The 20,561-nt window shown below is 42.6% G+C and overlaps 1 protein-coding gene across 1 annotated transcript in view; it reads left to right on the forward strand.

The window, feature by feature from the left end:
- The window catches only part of LOC122943262 (malate synthase-like), a 40,721-nt gene extending 22,813 nt beyond the window's left edge, over positions 1 to 17,908 (forward strand). The window contains exons 14-15 of the mRNA XM_044300856.1: positions 14,116 to 14,243; positions 17,347 to 17,908. Of these exons, the coding sequence (XP_044156791.1) occupies positions 14,116 to 14,243; positions 17,347 to 17,470 (252 nt within the window). The 3' untranslated portion in view covers positions 17,471 to 17,908. The remainder of the gene's footprint in view (positions 1 to 14,115; positions 14,244 to 17,346) is intronic.
- Positions 17,909 to 20,561: the final 2,653 nt, after the last annotated feature.

Raw genomic sequence — 20,561 nt, forward strand, 5'->3', positions numbered from 1 at the left:
CCAGCCAGTTCAGATAGAGACGATATTTAAAATTAGTTCAATACTTATCTTTTGCTGTATGAGTCCTAAGCGGCGATCTGCGGGTTGGGGTGCTCCAGGGGGCACTGAAAATAAGGCTGCTTGGGCATTTTTACACTGCATTTGACACATAGTTGTCACGAGGGAGTGGGGGAGCCGGCCTGGGGTCAGGACTCCAACCCTGGCAAATTTACTAATGTTATACCAGGAAAAAAAAAGTGTAAAAGTTGCCGGCAGGGGCAAGGACTACCAAAGACGTGCCTAATTTTTTACAAGGTGCACGCCCCGTCATAATTTAGGTGCATCTTCTAGCAGCAATGCTGGCATAAAAACTTTCACACTGCAATGGTTTCGCTATGGGGCTGGAATTTAGTTCCTTGATTTTTGTCTTGGATAGTTGCTAGGCTGCTGTGACTAATTATTTTTCCTTGTGCATTCTGTTATACCCATGATGTGTGTTGTAGTATCCTCTGCCTGCATATGCCCAGGTAGTTCCAGGAGCATGTGGCATCGTGGACAAATGGTGCTGGGCTCCACATTGGGTCCCTTTAGTTGTGCAGGCATGTCTAGGCCATTTGTCCATGATGCCACATACTTATAAAAGCTGCAATGAACAATCTTTCTCACTGATTGTACTGTACTGTTTTTCAGTACATGATCACTGTGTATCGCCTGTCTCCAGTGCTGAAAATGTCTGCAGAGATTTAATACGTGTGATTGAGATCGGATGTTCCTCTAACATGGCTGCAGCCTCTTCTGTATGTGCAGGAGGGGAAGGGGGGTGTTGGGGGTTAGTTTAAAGTAGCGTGTAGAGCCCCGATTGTACAGTCTTGTGGTTCTATGGCCTACATATTATCCGGTCTTTGTTCTTCCCAGCAGAGCATGTGCCGTGGCCATGGATGCATGTATCTGCTTATGGAAAGGATTGTGGAAGTCTCTCTATTAGGTATTTTCTACTATAAGGCCTCATGCACACGACCGTTGTGTTCCGTGTCCGTTGTTCCGTTTTCCGTGATTTTTTGCGGACCCATTGACTGTCAATGGGTCTGTTGAAAACTCGGATAATGCACAGTTTGTCATCCGCGTCCGCGATCCGTGTTTTCAGTCCGTCAAAAAAATATGACCTGTCCGTCAAAAACACTGATGCACACAAGATTGTCATCCGCATCCGTGTCAGTTTTTTTCCTATCATTTGCAAGGCAAACTTTTTTTCACTTTCCTTCATGTCTGGTGATCCTCCAAAAATCAAGGAAGACACACGGAAACAAAAACGGATCACAGAACAACGGAACCCCGTTTTGCGGACCGTGAAAAAATACTGTCGTGTGCATGAGGCCTTATTAGAAGACAATTCCTCTGATGTTTGCAGAGGATATGGTTCCTCCAAATGGAAGTGGAACTAAAGTGGCAAGCAATATTCTCTCAACTTGAGTCATAGGCAGCTGGTTCCCAGCAGCTAAATTTTTCTTCAGAATGCATAAGCACAAAAGAGTCTCCATGTTCTGACTTCATTGCTTCTGAGGGAGGGCGTGAAAATTCACACTCTGTTGTTCCTATTTCAGAAGATAACTTTTTATTCATTATTGGTTCCACAAACATGGAATTTGGATGCCAGCAGTACTCTTGTTAGTATGGCCACAAGATTAAAAAAGTTCTCTCTGTATGATTTAGGCGTTCCATCAGGCAGAGAAGGCTACAACTTCAAGTTTTTCCACATCACCCAATACTGTGTTAAATTCAACCACAAAGATCTTTGCATCATGTGGGAAGATATTGATATTGTATCCAGGTTCACATACTCCTGTATGTTACTGATTCCCAAACCAGTATGACATGTGCAGCTTGTATTAACCCTGTGATATTTGAACAAATGTCCCCAAAAGTGCAAATTCTAGAAGAACAACAAAAGTGACCTCCTGCATTCTTTAGAAAAGGGACTTGCCATGTTTACTGGTCTTATAACATATACCTGCTTATTCTCCTTAAAGTTTAACTGTCGTATATTTTTTTTTTTGGGGAGTATTGGATTGTGGTGATTAATATCTCCTTGGTGGCCCTATTCCAACTTTTCACTGTGTATTCAATTACCCCTTAATTCCGCAGTTTTGTACCCTGTACTGTCTACTTTTACCTGTGCTTAAAATAGTGTTGCTAGGCATGGTCCGTCTATGTGTTGAAGGACGGAGGACGCAGAAGCAGCAGCGTGCAGGGTCAGATTACTGACAGCCAGGGACTGTAGGTAAATGATTAAAGCCAGGTCCTCCCTAGCAGCTGATAACAGTGCCTGGGCTGTGTGCACTTCTCCCTGTCCCTGCGCTTGGCAGACGCTCCCTCACTCAGCAGAGCTGGAGAATGCAGGGTTGAAGCAGCGCAGACCAGGGAAGGGAGATCTGCCATCTGCTCAGTGTATAAATGACAGCAACATGTGGTAAGAGGACCCCTTTGTGCTGCAGGAGATTAACCCTTTAGGGGGGAGGGCTCTGGTTACTGACACTTTTGGGGGGCTAATGTTACTGGCTAGTGAGGGCAGGCGGGATTAGCCTCAGAGTGAGGGCAGTGGCGGCCATCTTAACTGAATAGTGAAATTGCAGTTTTATGCAGACTGGTTGCTAAGGGCTGAATCTTATTAAATATGGGGTAAGTCAGTCTAATAGTAACTGATTCTGGAATATCATGTTATTAGTAACTACATATATGAAAATTGAAATTAGGGTCTAAGTGTGACAGTTATCCTTTAAAGGGTTTGCCCAGGATATATTTTTTAGTTTGCTCCCCAGCCTGGAATACCTGTGGAGAAATCCATACTCTCCTGCTACCTGCTACTCAGTTCTGGCTCCCTGCCTCTCACTAGTCTGCTGATACTAATCTGTTAACTCTGGATCTTATGGGCTTATTCTCCCTAGGTATTCCAGGCTGAGATGCAAGTTTAAAAAAAATTCTGGGCAACCCCTTTAATCCGTTTCACATTTTTTTATTACAATTTAGAGCTCCTCCCTTGGATTTTGGCCAGCTCCAAGGGTCCTTGTGGAAGTGACTAATGATGGTAGATGACTGGCTATGGACTAACTCATTAGCAGAGCTTCTTTTTCAAGAGGAAGTTTTCCCAGATTCATCATCAACTCAAACACTCTCACTATCTTTGTACCATCAGTAGAAATTGCCACCATCTACCAGCAAGTCACCAAGATTGGCAGATCAAGGGTCTATTCATCCTGCCATAATACCTTGGCCATCTCACTTCAGTCATAGATGCTGGGCCCTGAGAAAAAAAACTATTTCAGAGATCTCCACCAAGATATTCTCAGATCCTGGCATCACAGCCCCTTCTATCTTCAGGTTCAGTAAAATCAAGAAGGCCTTGCTGCTGGCTGAAAGAGAAAAAAATTCACAAAAGCAAGAAGTTCATTGCAAGAGCCAAATAATTATTAGTAAAAGACATTTGTGGGATCAGGCTCAACTGCAAGTTGGAGAAGTTGTGCTTTCATACACTGGTCGAGGTCAATGCTCTATCAGTTGGAGGAACCATTTCATGTAGATCAGGCTCTCCTTAGTCCCAGAATCCTACTTGGGATCTCAGGGGAAACAAAATCAGCGATTTTCATTCTCTTTTGGTCTCAAATGGCCTGGTTTATGCTGCTGTTATGACCTTCAAAGGGAAAATGTCACCACCAGACATCTGAGAAGCTCTGACAGACGTTCTTCAGAACCTCCTCCTTGAGGTTCCTTTTGTTTTGCTTTTGTTTTCTCATCTCGTTAGCCTCTCTCAGCTGTCATGTAGGTGCACTTATTGCATCCCTTTAAATCCCTTCCCATACTGCATCACTTTGCGGTTTATACAACTTCCTGGTGTGTGTGCATGCTGGATGCTTCTACTGAGTCTTCTACAGATAAGTTTTGTTCATTCATTTGTATTTTCCTGTTTGCTGGATCCCAGGTGACTCTGACTCCCTCCGTATCAAGTGTAGGGAGCCGGTGGTCGTGTCCCCTCACTATTATAGGGTGTTCAGGTGTTATACAGTCGAGGAACGAGGATATGCGATCATCTACCATTGAGATTTTTGCATAGGCTCATCAGTTAGGGAGAGAGCCAGGTCTGTTGCAGGGCTATCCCTTTGGTTCCTTAGTTTTGGATCCAGTCAGTCGGATCTTCATTTTGTGTCTTCTAGTTTTCTGTACACCTTCAGTGACAGAAAATGTTGTAGATTTCCTCCATATCAAAACCTACTGCTACAGGCAGCATTCTGTCATCCTAACATAGTACATAAGGCCGAAAAAAGACATTTGTCCATCCAGTTCGGCCTGTTATCCTGCAAGTTGATCCAGAGGAAGGCAAAAAAAACCCTGTGAGGTAGAAGCCAATTTTCCTCACTTTAGGGGAATAAAAATTCCTTCCCGACTCCAATCAGGCAATCAGAATAAATCCCTGGATCAACGACCCCTCTCTAGTAGCTATAGCCTGTAATATTATTACGCTCCAGAAATACATCCAGGCCCCTCTTGAATTCCTTTATTGTACTCACCATCACCACCTCCTCAGGCAGAGAGTTCCATAGTCTCACTGCTCTTACCGTATAGAATCCTCTTCTATGTTTGTGTACAAACCTTCTTTCCTCCAGACGCAGAGGATGTCCCCTCGTCACAGTCACCGTCCTGGGAATGAATAGATGATGGGATAGATCTCTGTACTGACCCCTGATATATTTATACATATTAATTAGATCTCCTCTCAGTCGTCTTTTTTCTAAAGTGAATAACCCTAATTTTGATAATCTTTCAGGGTACTGTAGTTGCCCCATTCCAGTTATTACTTTAGTTGCCCTCCTCTGGACCCTCTCCAGCTCTGCTATGTCTGCTTTGTTCACTGGAGCCCAGAACTGTACACAGTACTCCATGTGTGGTCTGACTAATGATTTGTAAAGTGGTAGGACTATGTTCTCATCATGGGCATCTATGCCCCTTTTGATGCAACCCATTATCTTATTGGCCTTGGCAGCAGCTGCCTGACACTGTTTTTTTGCAGCTTAGTTTGCTGTTTATTAAAATTCCTAGATCTTTTTCCATGTCAGTGTTACCGAGTGTTTTACCATTTAATAAGTACGGGTGACTTGCATTATTCCTTCCCATGTGCATAACTTTACATTTGTCAGTGTTAAACCTCATCTGCCACTTATCTGCCCAAGCCTCCAATCTATCCAGATCCCTCTGTAGTAGTATACTGTCCTCTTCAGTGTTAATTACTTTACACAGTTTAGTGTCATCTGCGAAAATTTATATTTTACTATGCAAGCCTTCTACAAGATCATTAATAAATATATTGAAGAGAATAGGGCCCAATACTGACCCCTGAGGTACTCCACTAGTGACAGTGACCCAATCTGAGTATTTACCATTAATAACCACCCTCTGTTTTCTATCATTGAGCCAGTTACCCACTTACAGACGTTTTCTCCCAGTCCGAACATTCTCATTTTATATACTAACCTTTTATGTGGTACAGTGTCAAATGCTTTGGAGAAGTCCAGATACACGACATCCATTGATTCGCCGCTGTCAAGTCTAGAACTTACCTCCTCATAGAAACTGATTAAATTTGTTTGACATGACCGATCCCTCATGAAGCCATGCTGATATGGCGTTATTTGCTTATTTCCGTTAAGATGCTCTAACATAGCATCTCTCAGAAAACCTTCAAACAGTTTACCCACAACAGATGTTAAACTTACCGGCCTATAGTTTCCAGGCTCTGTTTTTGGACCCTTTTTGAATATTGGCACCACATTTGCCATGCGCCAATCCTGTGGGACATTCCCTGTCAATATAGAATCTGCAAATATCAGAAATAAGGGTCTGGCTATGACATTACTTAATTCCCTTAGGATACAGGGGTGTATGCCATCCGATCCTGGCGATTTGTCTATTTTAATCTTTTTAAGTCGCTGTTGCACTTCTTCTTGGGTCAGACAGGACACTTTTAATGGGGAATTTATTTCAACATTTGGCATGTCATGCCAAATATTTAACAGCTTTGCTTTCTCCTCGTCGCTCTCTGCGACTCCCCCCTCATTACTCTTTAACGGGCCGACACCTTCAGATTTATACTTTTTAACATTTATATAATTGAAGAACATTTTAGGGTTAGTTTTACTCTCTTTGGCAATTAATCTCTCAGTCTCTAGTTTGGCCGCTTTATTTGTTTTTTACATGTTCTATTTTTTTCCTTATAGTTTTTCAGTGCTTCCGTGCTACCTTCCTGTTTTAGTGTTTTATATGCTTTCTTTTTGTCATTTATTGCTTTCTTTACAGTTCTGTTTATCCACATTGGTTTCTTTTTGTTCCTTAACCTTTTATTCCCATACGGTATGTACCTCTCACAATGAGATTTTAGGATGCTTTTAAAGATATCATCTCATCAAGCTCCTGCTGACAACTTAGAGAATGAGAAAATATTGATCGATAGGGGCCTTTTAGAGTCTGTGGTTAACACTTTGCTTAAGAAAAGCTGGTATAATTAAGGCCTATTTGAGTCTATGGAAGAGAATTCTGGTCTTAGTGAGTCTCTTACTGTGCTGTTGCTGTCTTGGTGAGCCTTCAATTCCTGTAAGAGGGCTTTCAGAAGGAATTTAAATTCTACACCTAAAAGTACTTGGCACAATTAAGCCATGTAACACTAGAATCTTTATAATCAGAAACTTGTGAGTCTTTTTTTAGCAATTTATTTAAGTGGTCATCATTTACTTTTATTCTTTATAGCATTTCATTTGCATAAAGGCAGGTGAAGTACAAGTCCACCCTTAAACCATTCTTAACGTCCTCTCTGTTGTACCAAAAGATCTCTTCCACAGAGGACATTAACAGGAAACCAATTTCTACCTGCTTTCTTTCCTAATCCAGAAGATGATGTTCTTATGGAACATTTGGTTATGCGCAGCTTGAGGTTGAAGAGAAAAAGGGATCATTGTCTTACCTGTAATTTTGCTTGAGTTTGAAGGAAGCAGATTTCTACCCTCCGAAGAATCTGCATTAAGAGTATGAACTGTTAGAGAGTGTTCTTATAGCACCAGTAATTATTTATGCTAATTTCTTAAATTTATTATTTTAGGTGGGCTAGTCCTATGGTGGGGTCTAGGGAACAAATATTATATTCTGTGCTGAATTCCGACTCAAGGAAAGCAAAATTACAGGTAAAACAAATTGCTATGGTTAGTGCCAATATGCATGGGGTACATTCCCCTCCCTCCCTGTGTTCGCTGATTGGTATGACTCACTTGTGTACCTTTGGCTCTAGGCTGCTATTAGTACAATTTGTACTCTTTGTTATCTGTTGCTATATTCCTGTTAGATATAGTAGCCATTGGCAGTTTAGGTGAGGTCACCCAGCACTTTAATATATTCCCTGCTGTTGGGAATTCGGATGAGATTTTATTTTTTTTTAGTATTTTTTTTGTCTGCTTAATAAAATTGGATCTTGTGATATTTGGTGTCAGTTTTTTTCATGGCCTATAAACATTGGGGGGAATTTATCACCCCTCCCCCACACCAGTTTCCAGGCATAAAAAAGTAGCAAACCTTGTGTTTGTGACTTTTTAGACACCATTACGCCTAAATTTAGGTGCAAGTGACGTTTCTCTGCTGGTCTGCCCTTTTTTTTTTACGCCAGTTTTCTGGAATAAAAGAAGACTTAAATCTTTGCTAGCTCCTAGTTGGTCTAGATTTGCGATAAAACCATATGTCAGCGGGGGCGTGGCCTGGTCGGGCATGTAAGCGGACGTGCTTAAGGGGAGCTCCTGACCTGCCGTCTGCAATCCTGAGTAATCCTGCATCTGCAGTAAGCGCCGCTGCTCAGAATCTCACTGGGGGACACCGGAGAGTGTGCGGATCCTACACAGACCATCATGACCCGCACAGGAAAGAAGGAGAGGGAGCTGAGAGAGGCCGGCACGTCCACGCCGGTCAAACAAGATGGCGCCGTATCAGAGGTGCGGGCAGCAGACCTGGCGGCCCGCCTGGGTAAATATGCCCGTTCAGCAGCAAGCCTACCTTCATCTGAAATGCCTGCTTCATCCCTGGATGCATCGGGGGAGTCAGCTGTGAGGAAGAAATCCTCGGCTTCACCGACATGGGGGCCTGAATGTGAACTCTCACAAGCAGGGGAGATGGCCGGAGCTTCAGCTTCTGTCCCTCTAGCTCCACCTAGTGGCCCTGCATCGCTATGTACTCTGCACACACAGCAAGGTCTACCTGATGAAAATACTGGTGAGCCTACTTCTACAGATATTTTTAAGGCAGTTCAGCAAAGCAACAGTGCGCTTGCTCTTCTTACCACCAATATGGGGAGCTTGCAAGAAAGTGTATCTTTTCTCCGTCAAGACCTTAAAAAAGTCACGGATAGGATGACTGAGGTTGAAGCCAGAGTGAGTTCAGTGGAGGATCAATTGCCCCCTGTTAAAAGAGATTTGGGCAGAGTTATCCACAATGTAACCCTGCTGATGTCAAAAACGGACGATCTGGAGAACCGTTCCAGGAGGAACAACCTCCGGTTGGTGGGGGTCCCCGAGAAAGCTGAAGGTACTGATCCAGTATCCTTTTTTGAAGATTGGATTACAATAAAATTTGGCAAAGACTTGCTATCCAAGATGTTTGCTATTGAAAGGGCGCACAGAGTGCCGTTCCGCGCTCCACCACCAGGGGCCCCACCCCGTCCTGTTTTAATGAAGCTGCTACACTTCAGGGACAGGGACAATATACTTAAAAAAGCAAGAGATCATCCGGAGCTACTGATCAACGGGAGTAAAATTGCGATTTATCCGGATTTCTCAGCGGAGGTCCAACGGAAGAGAGTCAAGTTCCTGGATGTGAAAAGGCGCCTTCGGAATCTACAAATCCCGTACTCCATGCTGTATCCAGCCAAGCTCCGTGTAGTGGCACATGGAGAAGTTTGTTTCTTTGACACTCCCCTGGAGGCGGCACAGTGGATTGACATTAATGAGCCTTTGTTGAAGAATTCGGCATCTGTGGGATGAGTGTCCGGTCTATCCTAGAGCTGGAGCACGTGAGATTTGACAGCTATACTAAGGGACATGTGTGATATGTAATGCGTATTATTGCTTTGCGTATTGGTTGTTCCTCATGACTGTCTAACATTCTTATGACCGTATGTTTATGTTATCTGAAGGTTTATATCTAGGGTCCGTTGATCATGATGTTAAACTGGTGACGAGCTGTGGGTGTCACCTGCAACTGTTTTAATGTGTTTGTGCACTTTAACTATACTTAATGCACTGCAGATCCACCTACATGTGGGCAGGTCAGCATAGGCAACCCGATTTTTTGTTTATATTCTTCCACGGGTTTTCCTGTGGTAATAATTCCGCCATATATATGGCCGATCGCAGGGAAATTTTTTCGCCCTGGTTGTTGTTTCTTTTTTGGTAGGGTTCTTATCCTTGCCACTAGCTGTTTTGTTTTTGGGTTAGTTTTTGGGGTTGGGAATGGGTGGGCTGAGCGATGGAACGGGGTCCGAATACTTCCGAGGTATATAAGGAACATAGTGACAATGTGTAGATTGGCTGAGGTGTGCGTGGATGCCAAATATAATATGTGGTATCATGGCGAATAGTCTTAAGATAATAGGATGGAACGTTAGGGGTCTAGGTGAGCCGACTAAACGTAATGCGATGTTTGTGGCGCTACAACACTTTCACCCTGCTATATTGTGTCTGTCAGAGACCCATTTATCTACTAACACCACTACGGTCTTACGAAGGTCGTGGGTTGGTCACGCATTTCACTCTATATTTTCCTCACATTCTAGGGGTGTAAGTGTTCTGGTGCATAAATCTCTGCCATTTGTATGTCACTCGTCTTACATAGACGATAATGGTCGGTATATTTGTCTCCATTGTACCTGTTATCATTGGTCCTTTATATTAGTAGCAGTATACATTCCCCCTCCTTATAGTAGCGAGGTAATGAAAGAAATTATGAGATATGTTGAGGACTTACCCCAATGCCCTATATTGATAGTGGGTGATTTTAATACTTGCCCTTCGGTAGCATTGGACAGAGGTGGGATGTCGGGAGCAAGTAGAGATTCCAATTTTGCCAATGTATTGCGGGAACTGGACCTACATGACATCTGGCGGGTGAGGAACCCGAATGTGCGTCAGTTTTCTTGTTTTTCTAGTTCTCATCATTCGCTGTCACGGATTGATTTAGCTATAGGTTCACCTGAGGTGTTGTCGCTGGTGGCGGAAATTAAATACTTACCGAGAAGCCTCTCCGACCACTCCCCGATATTTATAGAACTACATCTGGGCAATAGGCGTCTCCCTGGGATCGGGACATGGAAACTTAACCCGTTTTGGTTACAGCTGGTTGATGGGGAAAATGGCATGGCGGAAGAATTGAAAGAGTTTTTTGCACAAAATGTTGGGTTGGCGTCGGTGAGCGTAGTGTGGGATACTTGTAAAGCGTACGTTAGAGGCCTTTACGTTCAAAAGATCAGTAGACACAAAACTAAATCCCGTGACGCCCAGAAAAAGCTGCAAGCTCTAGTAGTGGAGGCGGAGGAAAGATTTGTGAATACACCTGACAGGGCAAGTGAGGACTCCCTTATAGCTGCTCAGGCGGGGCTGAGGCAGCATATATTGCATACGGCGGACAATCGCAGATTTTTTGTGAAGCAGAAGTACTTTGAGGCGGGGGAAAGTTCTGGTAAGCTATTGGCAAGGGTAATTAGAGCCCAGGAGGGACCGTCCAAAATATTGTCTATCCAGAGGATGGATGGTTCTCTTGCCACGGCGGATGAGGAGATACTGTCAATTTTCCACAATTATTATGAATCCCTGTATAGGACTAAATTAAAGGTGGATTCTACCAATATAGCTAATTATCTTACAGGGATTGAGATCCCGAGACTATCAGCGACAAGTGTAGCATGCTTAGAAGGTCCCTTAACACTCAAGGAGCTGGAATTAGCCCTACAATCATTTCCCAATGAGAAAGCTCCAGGTATAGATGGATTACCGATAGAATTTTTTAAAAAGTATAGTAGTGTCCTTATGCCCCAATTACTGTCAGTTTTCAATGATTCCCTTCAGTTAGGAACTCTTCCTGCTTCTATGAAAGAAGCTATCGTAGTGGTCCTGCCCAAACCTGGTAAGGATCCCAGATCCCCTGACTCGTACAGACCAATCTCACTGTTGACCTCTGATATCAAGATTCTGGCGAAGGTTTTAGCGAATCGTCTACAGTCCGTCATTTCCACTATTATTCATAGCGATCAGGCGGGTTTCATGCCTGACAAGTCTACTTCAGTAAATCTTAGACGCCTTTTTCTTAATACTCAGAGAAGAGTTGAGTCTATCGGAGGTCGAGCCATTCTTTCATTAGATGCGGCTAAAGCCTTTGACAGTGTTGAGTGGAGCTATCTTTGGGAAGTGCTGCGGGTCATGGGATTTGGGAGGACCTTTCTCTCCTGGGTCCAATTGTTATATAACGGCCCCTCGGCTAGGATACGGGCGAATGGGGGAACATCGGAGTCATTCAGATTGGGAAGAGGGACCCGTCAGGGATGTCCACTATCCCCCCTCCTGTTTGCTATTGCAATTGAGCCACTGGCTTGCCTGCTGCGCTCGTCTGATAAGATTGTAGGGTTTCCATGTGGGTCTTGGGAGGAGAGAGTGTCCCTTTACGCTGATGACATGTTAATTTACTTAGGTAATGTGGAACAGTCGTTAAGTCCTGTCATGGCACTTATACGGGAATTTGGTGATAGGTCTGGGCTCCGTATCAACTGGGACAAGTCTATTCTCTTACCGTTAGATGACTCTGCTGTGAATCTCGTCCCCAGATCCAGTCCGCTGCAAATTGCGCATCAGGTCAAGTATTTGGGGATAATAGTTACAGCAAATCCTAACAGCTATATTAAACTTAACATAGAACCGCTCTTAATCACAATGTTGGATAAAATTAAGGCTTGGTGCAAGTTGCCGTTATCTGAAATTGGGAGGAGCAATCTTCTTAAAATGATTCTCATGCCCAAGCTCATGTATCTATTGCATAATTCCCCAGTATGGATTCCTCGTAGGATATTTATAAAAATTGATAGGTTATTTAGGGATCTGATTTGGCGCCATAAAAAAGCACGGATTAAACTAGATACTCTGCAAAGAGGAAAAGAGGAGGGAGGGCTAGCAGTACCGAATGCATGGCTCTACTACATTTCAGCACAGTTGCAACAGTTGAGGGGATGGGGGAGGACTCCTGGAGACGTTGCCTCAGCCAGATTGGTGGCGCACATTATCGGTCACGACTCACCGGTGGTCTTGTTGGAAAATAACGGAATTGTTGGTAAGCTGCCAGGGCATCCTACACTTTCCATGATGTACAAAGTTTGGCAGAAATGTCGGGCGCTGTTATCAGTAAAAGGATTTACACAGTTTTCCCCTATCTGGTGGAATCCGCATCTTCCTGAACTATTCCAATTAGATGGCTTCTCACCCTGGGAGCGCAAAGGAGTGAGGTATCTACGGCAACTACAGACTGCTGATGGCTTTAAGTCCTTTGAGCAGTTGAGAACTGAATTTGGTCTCCCAAATACGGCCTTCTATCAATTTTTGCAACTACGGCATGCCTTTCAGAAACAGGCTAGCTCTATATCATTGAAATGTACTACGGTCCCATTGTTTCAGCAACTTCTTACTAACAGTTCCTCGTGCGGTTTAATATCATCTACCTACAGGAACTTATATGTGAAGTCAATTAAACAAGAGGTTTTGGCAGTTAAATCTAAATGGGAAAGCGAGGTTGGGCCGATTTCAGAAGAGCAGTGGAAGATGATCCTAGCACTCACCCCGCAACTGTCAGTTTGTGAAGGGCAGCGCATGTCCCAGTTGTTTTTACTACACCGGGTGTATAGGACGCCAGATTTTTTGTGTCGGATAGGTGTTCGGGGGGATGCGGATTGTCCTAGATGTGGCTTGAGCCCTGCTACCTTAATGCACATGTTCTGGGATTGTGCGGAGCTCCGGAATTTCTGGTCCTCAGTTCTGGCCTTAATAAAAGACGCATTTAATATCACGGTTCCGCCTGGTCCGAGAACATGTATAGTAGGAATATTAGACATCAAAAATCGCCATCACCGTTTGGGAGTGCAGCGTCTGTTATTCCAGGCTAGGAAATTGATAGCCAGATTCTGGCTTAGACCTCAACCACCGTCTAGGGGAGAATTCCTTAGTAGGATGTCAGTGGTAATACGCCTAGAAAAAGGTGTATATGTTAAAAGGCAATGTGTAACGAAATTTACCAAAATATGGGATAAGTGGGAGGAATTTCGGATACAGTGTCCGGATTAGCCTCTCGTCTTAGTTGAAATATGAGACGGTAGAGGCACAGTCCCTGATTTCTTCTGTTCTTCAGCTTAATCAGCTATAGACGTATGATGTATGAAAGTGATTAGCATTACACAGGATGGGTGTCAAGATGAATATTAAACAAATAGGAGAAGTACACCAAAGGCTATGATTAAGATACATTAATAAAATAGCTGATGTTGGAGTTCGGATCCGTTCCATCGCTCGGGTAAGGGGGGGGGGGGGGGATTGGGTTACAGTTGGGCAGGGAGGGTTGATCTTTTGTTCATTAATTACAATGGATGGAAAGGTGGTTTGTACATGGTATACTGTGTAACTAGATTACTTGATCTTAGGTGCATCTCGTGTTATGCCTGTTGCCATATTACATACTAATGGAAGTGACTCTTTGGCAATCATGTAATGCTATGATACTATTATTATCAACTGATGCATGTATAATGTGCAGGCCAATTTCTTTCTTTGTATTTTTGTAATTTTCACAAAATTCCAAATAAAAATTATCTGATTTAAAAAAAAAAACATATGTCAGCACGGTGTTCATCCACATCACAGTCTCATCTAGTCCACTATGCATGTCTAAAAAATATGTAATAATCTGGAAAACACCCTATTCTGGCTCGTCACTGTATATGTATTTATATTTACACAGTGCCAAAAAGGACATTAAAGGAAGGGATTAACTTAAATTTTCGCTCATGCATTGTTTCTTTCTGATCTAAAGGTCTGGCAGTGGATAAGGCACCAGGTGAAATTAGAGGATGATGACAGAGTGGTCACAAGGTGTCTGGTGCATGCCCTTGTACAGCAAGTGGAGTGCCAGCTGGTCAAGGAGTCACAGCTCTCGGAGTTGTAAGTGAATATAACCTCTCAAGGAAAACAGGGAAAATGGTATCTGCTTGCAGAAAAGTGAAATTGTTTAGCTGTCTGCCCTATTTCTATAGGTGATTTGTCACACACGTGCTTTACAAAATGAGCAAAATGTTTCCCGCCTATGTGGCAATTCTGATAATTCAGTATTCTTTGTCAAAAAATGCTGCAGCCAGATGTTACTAAAGTAAAATAATGAAAGGACTACATACATAGGGGCACATTTATTAAACTCTTAACACCAGTCTCCTGCCATCAAAATTTTGGCGTGGGAATAACCCGGCACAACCACTACAGTGTACAGTGCGGTCTGCTTCTGGCTTCATACACTATGTTAGTTCAAGTGGCTGCAGGTCTTATATCAGACCCCCACCAATCCAATACTTATGGCCTAGTCTAAGGAGTTCTGGGAAAATAAAAACTGCACGGTATAATTATGGCCTAATGCAGTGATGGCGAACCTATGGCACGGGTGCCAGAGGCGGCACTCGGAGCCCTCTCTGTGGGCACCCGCACCCTGAAAAAAGTCTATGGTGTACCAATATGCCTTAGACCAGGCATGCTCAACCTGCGGCCCTCCAGCTGTTGCAAAACTACAACTCCCATAATTCTCTGACAGCCTACAGCTATCATCCTACAGACGGCATAGTGGGAGTTGTAGTTTTATAACAGCTGGAGGGCCACAGGTTGAGCACGCCTGCCTTAGACTTCTCATGCAATTCATTCAGCGCGGGACGCACTATGAACAGCACATAGTTCACTGAATGTAGGCAGGCTATTATAGCTAAATAATAAAGTACATGGAACATACTATACTGGACGGTAGTATTCAGGGTAAATTGCTGTGTTGGCACTTTGTGATAAATGGGTTTTGGGTTGCAGTTTGGGCACTCGGTCTCTAAAAGGTTCGCCATCACTGGCCTAATGGCTTGCTCACACGGTAATATGCAGTATTGTATTTTAAAATTTGAAGAATCACCACAAAAAAAGGAATTAAAATAAATAAAAATGATGAATGTAAAGAACAGGCTAGATTCACAAGACTGAATAAAACGGCAGTTGAAAATGGCAAAATAGTCCTTTTAACTGGCTTTTTCATGGATGCTCTTCCGAAAAATGGCCATTAAAAACAGCCTCCTTGTATTGTATTGGGGTTGTCTGTCTGTGAAAAGGGACAAAATAGTACATGTCCTATTTTTTTATGGCTTTTTTTAATGGGCCATTAAAAAAAATGGCTGTGTGAATAGAAGCAAACACTGCAATGGTTCTGAAAATGGCCATCACACACGTCGTGTGAATGTACCCTTAGGTCAGTTTCACATGAGCATTAGGGTCCATTCACACGTCCGTAATTTGGGTCCGCATTCGTTCCGCAATTTGCGGAGCCATTCACTTTCAATGGGACTGGAACGGATGCAAATCCGTTTTTTCGGGATCCGTTTTTGTGGGATTTTTCTGTTGCTGTATTAGGCTGCCTTCAGACAGAAGGGCAGATTTAGAAATGGTTTTCTGCCAGTAAAATGGCATACAAGGAAGTTGAAAATTATGGCACACGTCATATTAGCAGTATTTGCTATTTTCAATTTTTTTTTTACAGTTCAACAATTTACAAAAGTGGCAAGAAAAGTGGGGGGTGGCCTTTCATAGTTCAAGAGTTACTATAATTTATACTAGAAACTATCATAAATTATAGTTGTTCTTTGCTCATAGTTGGCATAGATCCAACAGCCAGAAGATGTGCCAAATTTATTAAGAGGCTTGTGACAGATGTATGAAACGCCAGTCTTAGAAACTCTGCCCCTTTTTTGTGGCACTTTTTGGGCTTGTAAAAAGCAGCATGATATTTATGCTTGCTTTATTTTTTTTATACAAGGGTTTTATTTGGGGGTACTTTGGTAACATTTTGGCCAGTGCATTTGTTATGCAAAAACTGCAGCATTTTTGCAAAGTTCAGCACATGAAAAAGTAAAAGAAAATTGTGAATATCCTGTTTTGTGTAAACATTTGCATTTTTTCTCCTTTTTTCCAACACCCTTGCCAATAAAAAAAAAAGTAGGCAAAAGAGGCCAGGCCAGGATGGAACCAGCATGGCCTGATACATTTACCAATATGTGCGCAAGAAAAGTGATGCAACATTACACTAGAAATGTACAACAGCTCCTTGGTGATGTAGATTTCATTTTTTGGTGCACCAAAATTTTGTAATTAAAGGGATTCAGCATTTTTTTTTAAACTGATGATCTATCCTCTGAATAGGTCATCAGCATCTGATCGGCGGGGGTCCGACACCCGGGACCCCTGCCGATCAGCTGCTTGAGAAGGCAGCGGCGCTTGCAGTAGCGCCACGGCCTTCTCGCTGTTTACCGCTGGCCCAGTGACGTCACGACTAGTATCACTGACCTGGGCGCGGCTAAGCTCTGTTCACTTGACTGGAACTTAGCCCCGCCCAGTTTATTGAAACTAGTCGTGACGTCACTGGGCCTGCGGTAAACCGCAAGAAAGGCTGCGGCACTACTGCCAGCGCCGCTGCCTTCTAAAACAGCTGATCGACAGGGGTGTCGGACCCCCGCCGATCAGATGCTGATGATGTATCCAGAGGATAGATAATCAGTTTAAAAAAAAAATGCAGAACCCCTTTAACTATAATGGGGTCTGGCAGAGATCCAGCAAATATGCAGAGAATTGGCCAGACCCAAACTGCTGAGGTTTGTGTCCGGCCAATTCCTCAAATTCTCTTCCAGGACTGACGGCCGGATCGCTGGTGCTACAGATGTGAAAGTAGCCTTAGTAAATTCCCCCCATGTGTGAAAGCAGCCTTACAACCACAAACCTGCTCCTGGCTGCAGGTTGTGTCATATGAACTAACATTAGAATAACTATGTGAAACTGGTCATAGCTGAATTTATTTTGGCAAATATTCATTGGGATGCAGAGACCACGTGCCAGTTGCCCTCTGTATTTTTCCTTACCATTGTAGGGTCTTTCTAGTGGATCACAGCCTTTTGATATGGTGCAATTTTGTTCATGTATACTGTTTTGTAAAAGAAATACAGTGTCTCAGACTCTTACATGTTTTTCTTCTCAGGCAGGAAAAGAGACTACATACTGCAGCAGAATTATTTCAGGAAATTATTTTAAAAAGAGATTTCCCAGAATTCATCACCACCTACCTCAATCTGGATCATACATTCCTCAGTAACAAGTTCTGATGGCATGTGCACTATGGTTAGGCCTCCACACCAACCTGTAATTGCCTTTGATTTGCTGTAAACTTGTGGTGCAAAACCTATATTTCCTTACGAGAAAAATAAAAGTAGTAATAAATACATTTTTTGTGGAGGTGGGAAAGTTAGCTAGTTAATACTTAATTAACGGTATGGTTGCAATAATTTCACAATTTTATCTCAACCTGCAGAAGAAAACATGTAGCCCTGAAGCCCTACCATAGAGCTCACAATAAAAATAAAAAAAACACACTAGAAGATGGCTTGTTGCTGACTTCACGCATTCCCCATGTCACACTGTGATACAAATCATTTAAACCGATCCTCAACAAGTTGACATCAATCACTCAAATTTACATGTAATGTTTTCTTTTGCACTACTGTATGAATTATTCACATGCTAATAAAATGTATTTGATTTGACTTTTGTAATACAAACACCACCCCCTATTCATAAGGACCTGCTGCCTGGGAAATGTATGGCTGGCCTCAACATCCCCCATGAGTCACCAGGCTGGTTTAATTTCAAAAAAAGGGGTCAGCAAGATGAGATGACCCCATTCACTTCTATGGGGCCTGGGCTGCATGAAAAATGCAGAATATAGAACATGCTGTGTTTTTCACACTTCGCAAGAACTGATGTGTGAAAAAAATAAAACGCTCACGTACACAGACTTATTGAAATGAATGGGTCAGGATTCAGTGCGGGCGCTATGCGTTCACGTCACGCATTGCACCCGCGCGGAAAAACTCACTCGCGTGAAAGGGGCCTAAGGGTTGAGATCCAGGCAGCAGCCACTTATCCTTCTACACAAACCATGCTATGTCAGCAGGAAGTGATCTATTCAGGTATCCCCACTGTGTGCAAGATGTACTGCACAAATTATGCCATAAAAGGAGTACATTTTGTCACATTCATTATAATTTTTTGCCCCCCCTGTGACAGTTTGTCAAAATAGTTGTGTCGGGTGAGTCGTAACATATGCCAAATTGATGGAAATGTACTATTCACTGCTTGTAGTTTCTGACTGTTGACAATGGCTAGTGGAGTTGAAAATTCTGTTGCAGGTAATAAAAGCCAGTAATTGATTATATTCGTAAATCCACCTTGTTGCACTCAAAACAGGACATTTAGATCTCTTTTTAGATATTCTTCAGTGATGTTCCAATTTCTGCACCATGAAGGGAAAAGGCCAACAGCAGAATGGATTAAAGCTGCCTGGCCTCTTGTTCTTGTGAGTGCTCCCAGTTTATTAAAATAAAATGTTTCTGGACAGGAATGGGGTAAAAAAAAATATATATACATACACTAAAATATATATATATATATATATATATATATATATATATATATATATAATGTGTATATACATATACACACACAGTTGGATGCGAAAGTTTGGGCAACCTTGTTAATAGTCATGATTTTCCTGTATAAATCGTTGGTTGTTATATTTAACTGACATTTTTTTATCATATCATATAGGAGACACACACAGTGATATTTGAGAAGTGAAATGAAGTTTATTGGATTTACAGAAAGTGTGCTATAATTGTTTAAACAAAATTAGGCAGGTGCATAAATTTGGGCACTGTTGTCATTTTATTGATTCCAAAACCTTTAGAACTAATTATTGGAACTCAAATTGGCTTGGTAAGCTCAGTGACCCGTGACCTACATACACAGGTGAATCCAATTATGAGAAAGAGTATTTAAGGGGGTCAATTGTAAGTTTCCCTCCTCTTTTAATTTTCTCTGAAGAGTAGCAAAATGGGGGCCTCAAAACAACTCTCAAATGACCTGAAGACAAAGATTGTTCACCATCATGGTTTAGGGGAAGGATACAGAAAGCTGTCTCAGAGATTTCAGCCGTCTGTTTCCACAGTTAGGAACATATTGAGGAAATGGAAGACCACAGGCTCAGTTCAAGTTAAGGCTCGAAGTGGCAGACCAAGAAAAATCTCGGATAGACAGAAGCGACGAATGGTGAGAACAGTCAGAGTCAACCCACAGACCAGCACCAAAGACCTACAACATCATCTTGCTGCAGATGGGGTCACTGTGCATCGTTCAACCATTCGGCGCACTTTACACAAGGAGATGCTGTATGCGAGAGTGATGCAGAGGAAGCCTTTTCTCTGCCCACGGCACAAAAAGTGCCGCTTGAGGTGGGATAAAGCACATTTGGACAAGCCAGCTTCATTTTGGAATAAGGTGCTGTGGACTAATGAAACTAAAATGGAGTTATTTGGCCATAACAAGGGGCGTTATGCATGGAGGAAAAAGAACACAACATTCCAAGAAAAAACCCTGCTACCTACAGTAAAATATGGTGGTGGTTCCATCATGCTGTGGGGCTGTGTGGCCAATGCAGGGACTGGGAATCTTGTCAAAGTTGAGGGATGCATGGATTCCACTCAGTATCAGCAGATTCTGGAGACCAATGTCCAGGAATCAGTGACAAAGCTGAAGCTGCGCCAGGGTTGGATCTTTCAACAAGACAACGACCCTAAACACTGCTTAAAATCCACTAAGGCATTTATGCAGAGGAACAAGTACAACATTCCGGAATGGCCATCTCAGTCCCCAGACCTGAATATAAATAGAAAATCTGTGGTGTGACTTAAAGAGAGCTGTCCATGCTCGGAAGCCATCAAACCTGAATGAACTAAAGATGTTTTGTAAAAGGAATGGTCCAAAATACCTTCAACCAGAATCCAGACTCTCATTGGAACCTACAGGAAGCGTTTAGAGGCTGAAAATTTCTGCAAAAGGAGGCTCTACTAAATATTGTTTTCATTTCTTTTTTGTGGTGCCCAAATTTATGCACCTGCCTAATTTTGTTTAGACAATTATAGCACACTTTCTGTAAATCCAATAAACTTAATTTCACTTCTCAAATATCTGTGTCTCCTATATGATATATTTAACTGACATTTTTTATCGTAACAACCAATGATTTATACAGGAAAATCATGACATTAACAAGGTTGCCCAAACTTTCGCATCCCACTGTATATCAGATGTCTATACTTTGTGTAAAATGTTGTTCCTTTAGTCTTTATTGGGGGAGAC

Source organism: Bufo gargarizans, chromosome 1, assembly GCF_014858855.1.
Source record: "Bufo gargarizans isolate SCDJY-AF-19 chromosome 1, ASM1485885v1, whole genome shotgun sequence".
Classification (NCBI taxonomy): Eukaryota; Metazoa; Chordata; class Amphibia; order Anura; family Bufonidae; genus Bufo; species Bufo gargarizans.